We start from the raw sequence: 6697 nt of genomic DNA on the forward strand, positions 1-6697 counted from the left end.
CCCCCTCCCCTCTTCTTTCCCTCACCCTCTTTTTCTCCCTCTTTGGAGGATGCTCGGGTTTCCGATGAGATGGAGTGAAACAAGTTCAGGTTAATTTCTGTGAAATGGAGTAAAGAGGAATGAAGTAAAGGGAGTGAGAATGAGTAAAAGGGAGTGAGACTGAATAGAAGGAAACTGTATTGAAGCTGTTTTGGGGGGTGTGGAGTGACAGAGAAAAGGGGAAAGGCTTCAAACTGGCAGCAAATAGGTGTAGATTGGATGTTGGGCGGGAATTCCTCTCTGTGACAGTRGTGAGGCTCTGGSAAAGATTKCCCAGAGAAACTGTGGGTGYCTCTGGATCCCTGRMAGTGTCCAAGGCCAGGCTGGACAGGGCTTGGAGCASCCTGGGACAGTGGAAGGTGTCCCTGCCATGGCAGGGGTGGGATGAGATGAGCTTTAAGGTCCYTTCCACCCCAAACCATTTGKGGTTCCAATGAAATAAACTCAAATAATATAAAAGCACTGCTGCTGCTTATCTCTGGGGGATCAGTGAGGTTTCCCCCAAAAAAAAGCCAAGTTGCTTTTCCCTCTCACATGCAGATGTGTCCCCCAGCCTGGGATGTGGGTCTGAAACACCCCAGGACTGGTGGGAAGTGGCACAATCGTCCAGGCTGATGTTTGGTAGAATCACAGTGGTGTGAACTATAAAATAATGGTGACATAGACTCAGGTCCTGCTGCTGAGTGTGGTGAGGAGCTGAGTCTCCTTCTGGGTGGGAAGGTGAAGGATGGATRTTGAGAGGAAAAAGTGCAAATGATTTCACAGGTTGTGGTGACAGATTTCCCCTGGGTACATTTCTGGCAGCCCCCAGAGATCTTTGTCTCAATTTCTGCAATCTTTTTACCTGGGCAGAGTTGGGAAGGTGAGCGAGATATGGTGGGAACGGGAAGCCAGGGACATTCAGGGTCCCTTCAGTGCCTTCTGCCCACCCTGGGGCTGGATTTGAGCTGTGCCAGTGGCTGTGTGCTTCCCACAAAACCCGTGGCACAGGTAACCTGCCCATATTTCACCCATGGAGGGGAGATGATGCTTGGTTGGTTATGCAGGGACAGCTCAGGACTGGTGCCAGTGCCACAGCTCTGATTTATTGGGGTAAATAGAGTGCTGGGCTCCCCTGAGGATTCCCCTGATCTCTGTCCATCTCTTTCAGAAAACAACCTGTCCCATCCCTGCCTGGGGCTCGTGTGTGTCCCACATCCAAAGATTTGGGGCAGAGGGCTTAAATGATGCTGGGATATGACAGGAATTTGAGCTGGGCCTGGTGTGGGGTTTTAGGTGGGAGAGGTGGGTTTTTAGGCTCAGCYTTGCTGCTGAGAAAAAGCCTTTCCAATGTTCTGGATTTCAACTCCCCTGCCTCACACGCTGTGCRCCATTCCAGCATTTCCACTGCTGTCAGGGAATCATCAAGGAAAATGGATGGGGCCCAGCAGTGCAGGAATGGGAGCCTATAAATCCCGTGGACAGCCCTGAGGCAGCCCTGCTCCCCCTTACTTCACTTGCTTTAACAGCAGCAATGTTGTCCAGAGCTTTCCCCGAGGTGCTTTCACCTAGAAACCCAGTTAGTGTATTTCAATTATCGGGTCAATACAATTAGAAGCCCTCCTAATAAAGCTTTTAGAGGTCTTGACTCGGGGTAATGTCCCCCTGGAGGACAGGAGGTGACCGTGGGGAAGGGCAGAGGCACTGAGGGAGTCTGATTGTGTGGGAATCCCTGGGGCCAGCTGCTCTCCGGGCCAGATGTGGTGAGAAGGACCCAAAAAGGACCTGGAGATGAGGGATAGAGGAGGGATTGAGGAAGAAACGGGAGGAAATGAGGACCTGAGGTGCTGAATGGAGAGAAATGGTGTGGGGATGGGGGTTGCTGTCCTTCCCCCAGCCCTTATTCCATACAAAAAAGGTCCCTGTCCCCCTGTGGGCTCCTCTGGCCAGGTCACTGTGGTGGCACAGGGAGAGAGAGCACSAAGCAGGAGCTCTTGGGTGAAGGCAGCCCTTCAGATGAATGGCTCTTTCTTTGTGCAGGGAAACACACGTTTCCCTTGCCAAGGTATTTTTTATTTCTCGAAAAGAGCCGTAGAGGGGAAGAGGGGAACAGTGCAGAGTTTATTTTAAGGTCCATCTGGATTTCATCAGCAGCAAAAGCTGTGAACTCCAAGAGCAAGGCGAGGAGCCCCTGGCCCCCTGGTTTTCCTTCCCCTCTTCCCTGAGACCTTTCCCTGTCTCAGCTTTAGAGGTCCCAGAGGGTTTAGGGGACTGAGAGAGCAGAGTTGTTTAAAGGAACCATTGCATTTTGCTGGAGCCAAGTCGGGGAGTGAAACAGAGATTCCAGGGACAGGAGCCAAAGGCATCACCCTGTTCACGGTGCTGCTCTCAGAGCCTTTATCAGAGGATGCTGATGGTTGTAGGGTTTTCTGTAGGGCTCAGGRCTGGCTCAGAGGCACCCAGCTGTGAAATTCCCACACCACAGGTCAAGTTTTGTGCCGGGATCTCGTTGAGGAGGGTGTTCAGTGTGTGCTGCAAACAGGCACTGCCCTGATGAGGAGTGAGGGGTGAAAGGAGGGGAGGAAACGCTCGGTGTGGGGTGGGACAGGGAAACTATTGCAGAAAAATCAGATGGAAAGGTTCCCAAATCAGCCATGCAGGCTCCCAAGCACGGGGAATGGGGTCATGGAACAGGAGCAGGGATACCCTCGGTGTGTCCTCATGGCAAAGCCACTCCTGCCCCGCGATGGGGGAACGAGGAGGAGGAGGAGGAGGAGGAGGAGGAGGAAGGCCATCCACGCAGGTGCAGCTCCTGCCATGGCTGTTGTGAGCAACATCCCCATCTTGTGGCAGCAGCAGCATCAGGGACATGAGGGACTGGAGCTGCTCCTGTCCCTGTCACACGGTGCCACCGCGGGGGACGCGCTCCGTGCCGGCGTGACCCGTGTGTGACCCGCAGGACACACTCACCCTGTGCCCGGGTGTGGGGTGCTGCAGAGCCACCCCGAGGGGAATGTGACATTCTTGGTGTCCTGCAGGACCATGGGAGGGCACAGTGGGCACAGGAGCAATGCCATTTCACCGACACGAGTTCACTCCCCTGCAAGGACCCAACTGCCAAGGGTCATTACCCGTCCCAGCGCTGCCAGGATGGTGTGCCCCAGTGTCAGGCTCATCTCTGGGTGATGAGGAGCTCAGAACTCTTCCCAAAGGTCTCCTGTGGGTTGGGAATGAGGCCCAGGGCCGGCCAAGGTCAGTGATGGTGTCACTGCGTTCGATCCGGGCCATGCCTTGACCCTGTCCCAGGTTAATCAGCAAACAGAGCTCAGGGGTTCTGGGCACGTGGGGCACCGAGCTGGGATGGGGAGGTGACAGCAGAGCCTGGCCCAGCTGGGGGACTGGGCTGGCAGGAYGTGGGACRGGTGTCCCTGGTGGCACAGGGCATGGTGGTGTGGCCTTGGGGACAGCCCAGACTGGGCGAGGAGCAGAGGGTCTGTCCCCACAGAGGGGACTCAAAGAAGAGCCTCCATCCCCAGGAAGGGTGACAGGGCTGCAGTGACTGGTGACACYGGGGCCAGGGGATGGSAAAGCACAGGTGCAGGGCCATGGTYATGGGWTTGGGGGGCTGGAGGYGGCTTTGGCCACTCTCTTTCCCCCATCCTCTGCCTTTTCGGCCCCAATTTGCTGCCAGCACAGCCCAGGGCTGTGACAAACCCCTCCTGGGTGCTGCAGGGGAGGAGCAGGCTGCCCCAGGAGACTTTGCAGGAGCCAGGGAGAAGGGACCAAACAGCAGCCCAGTTGGCAAGTGAGTTTATTGACCGTGGGTCAGCCCCAAAGGCAGGGTGACCACATTTCAGCAGGAAACACCCAGGGCCTTAAGGGGGGAGGCTGGCCACAAACCTCGAGTGAGGTGAAGCCCCTGCCCCTCACAGCTGAGTCCCTGCTCCTCCTCCCTCCCCCCTCAATGTTCTCAGGGAGCTCCAGAGACCCACAAAACTCAAAGTGCACCTTTGTCCTACAGGCACGACGCTTCCATGGGACAYCCCCGGGCAGGAGGAAGGAGCTTGAGTGCCAAGAAACACCACCAAGGGAGCCATCAGGAGGACCTACACCACCTCCAAAAGGTAGGGTCTTTTTTCCAAAATACAGCTYGTCCCGATGGACACCGTGATGGGAACAACGAATCGCCGAGAAAAGGGAGCAGCAGTCRAACGGAGACCCTGCCACGAGTTAATTTGTGCCACGTTCTATTTGTGCCATGTTATTCTTCTGGGAAAAGCAGCAGCACAGCACTAAAGCAGCGCAGGGACCTTAGCAGAGATCCAAAAGGAGCTGGGAAGGGAAGCAGTAGGAAAAACAGGGCAGATCTGTGGTGTGGAGCGAGACCGGACGCCGCCGTTTTGGGATCGGGGCGGGCCGGACGCTCACCAAAAATCACCCCAYGCTGGTCACGTCATCAGGGACAGGGGCTCTTTGTCCGTGAAAAAGAGTCTCGAGGGGCTGGARAGGAACGGGACAAGACCCAGCCAGAGAAGGGACACGCTCAGAGGAATCCTACTCAGCCTTGGAAGCACCATTGGGCACCGCCGCCGCGTCCTTCTCCCGGAGCTTGCGCAGATAATCGTGGGGACCTTTGCCCTCGAAGGACGTGGGGCTCTTGTAGGAGCCGCCAATCTTGTCCCAGAGGGTGAAGTACTGCCCGTAGTTGTAGTCAAAGTACAGGTGGTGGTCGGTGTGGTGGGCAGAGCCGTTGATGACGTGGCGCAGCAGGCGCGGCACGCGGTAGTCGCCGTCGTGGATGGAGATGGTCCAGACGTTGACGAAGATGTAGAGGCCCAGGTAGGTGACTTTGTGCAGGGGGAACAGGAAGGGGTACACGTGGTAGGGCAGGCTCTGCATGAAGCCGTCCACGGGGTGGAAGGCGTGGCTGGCGAAGGGCGTGGCGATCTTCCACACGTGGTGGGGCTTGTGGAAGCGCTGYGGGGAAACGGGGCTGTCAGTCGGGRTGGAGAMTTTTAGGGGATCCCCAAGCCGGATTCACGGCCCAAAGGGATGCTCTTTGAGCCATCACCACCCAAACTGAGAGGGGCACGTGTGCCCTGGGCTCTCAGCTCCCATGACATGGTGACACTTTGTCCAGCCATTCCTTCCCTGGGAGCAGCAGCTGGGACATGTGACCACAGCAAGCTCTGGGCTGTCCCCACCCGGTGTCACCAGGGTAAGACTCTTGTCCAGAGCCCCCTGTCCTGTCTCTGACCTTATAGAAGAACCTGTGGTGCAGCCCACGGTGTATCCAGTAGATGCCCATGTCGGTGAAGAAGAGGAAGGACAGCATGCTGAGGAASACGCCAGACCAGCCTGGGGGTAACAGGGATGTTAGAGGTGGCACACGTGGGCATCAGGAGGCTGCGGGGGCCCCCACAATGGTGGGAGACATGGCTGAGTCATGTCAGGGTCTGCCCCATGGACGTGACAGCGTCAGGGAAGGTGAAGGTGAAGGAGGTGTGCCYAGGGAAGGGAAGGATCTCTTTTGAGGAGGGGAAGTGTGTCAGTCATGGGGGCACGACCCTGAGTGAGGGCGTGTGGGTGCCTCCCCTACAGAGAACTTGGGGTTYTGGCTGACAGSRGGTGTCCAGGAGATTTCTCGGGCTYGTCATCAGGAGAAATGGGGGCTGAGRGAGGGGACCCAGGTGGGCAGAGGGTGCTGGCATGGCAGGGAGGTCACTCACCATACGGGGAGTCCTCGATGTTGTCGTAGAGTTTGCTGTAGCCCCGCACCTCGGCGAAGAACAGGGCGACGGTGGGGACGCTGATCCAGGGCAGRGAGCGCACGGCGTAGGCGATCTCCCGGCTCACCTGGTTCTGTGGGGTGTGACAAGAGTGGGGTCAGGGGACAGGGGACATCCTGAGAACCCCAGTGTCCCTCACGAGGCACAGAGGGCCAGCACCACGGCCACCCCTTTGCCGTGGCACCTGTGCCATGGTGTGGGACGCGGGGTGCTGCACATTTGGGGACAGCCGTGTCCGGGGCAGGACAGGGCTCACACTGGGTGCTGGATTGTGGCACTTGTCAGCGAGGATCARGGGGTGGCTGTGACAGTGGGGACARCCACAACGTTSGCACCCACGTGAATTTAGGATGGACAGGAGGGTGGCGAGGGGGACACCGCGGTGAGCAGCGTGCACGCACCTCCAGGAACTGCGGATGCTTCTTGAGCTCGTGGTCRAAGATGAAGTAGTAGCTGAGGGTGCCAAAGAGCAGGTAGAGGGCCAGGGCCCCCAGGTTGGTGATGACAAAGAGGCTGAGGAGCTGGCGGCACGGCTCGCCCTCGGGCCACCCCGCCGGGTACACATAGGGCGTCAGCAGATGCCGGTCAGCGGCTTCCAGGACCAGATCCATGGTGGATGGATCCTTCCTGCMGGAGGAAAAGTTGGTGTGACTGCTCAGAGATGTCCATCCCTAGGCCACAGGGGCATGGAAATGGGGTGCCAGCCTGGCTGTGGGCAGGGGGGTGGCAGGGTCGGGATCTTGTCCATCCCTCTGGATTGCCTTAGCCGGGAAGGGGAAACAGAGCTGGGAGATGCCGGATGTGGGTGTAAAGCATGGAAGGCGCAGAATGGGGTGCTCGCCTAATTCTGGGCTCTGCTGCTGCGGGAGGGAGCGTGTATGGCCGGGGAC

The 6697-nt window shown here is 57.7% G+C and overlaps 1 protein-coding gene across 3 annotated transcripts in view; it reads right to left on the bottom strand.

Moving 5' to 3' along the window:
- Nucleotides 1–3794: 3794 nt before the first annotated feature.
- The window catches only part of SC5D (sterol-C5-desaturase), a 3859-nt gene continuing 956 nt past the window's right edge, over nucleotides 3795–6697 (bottom strand). For 2 of the 3 annotated variants that reach the window (XM_057386305.1, XM_057386306.1), the window contains exons 2-5: nucleotides 6209–6434; nucleotides 5748–5880; nucleotides 5276–5376; nucleotides 3795–4995 (exon numbers count right to left, since the gene is read on the bottom strand). In XM_057386305.1, coding sequence (XP_057242288.1) covers nucleotides 4573–4995; nucleotides 5276–5376; nucleotides 5748–5880; nucleotides 6209–6418 — 867 coding nt within the window. In that variant the 5' untranslated portion in view covers nucleotides 6419–6434 and the 3' untranslated portion in view covers nucleotides 3795–4572. The remainder of the gene's footprint in view (nucleotides 4996–5275; nucleotides 5377–5747; nucleotides 5881–6208; nucleotides 6435–6697) is intronic. The other variant, XM_057386307.1, reaches the window with a different exon arrangement.

This window comes from Malurus melanocephalus, unplaced genomic scaffold (genome assembly GCF_030028575.1).
Source record: "Malurus melanocephalus ecotype Western Australia unplaced genomic scaffold, MMel_1.1 scaffold_952, whole genome shotgun sequence".
Lineage (NCBI taxonomy): Eukaryota > Metazoa > Chordata > Aves > Passeriformes > Maluridae > Malurus > Malurus melanocephalus.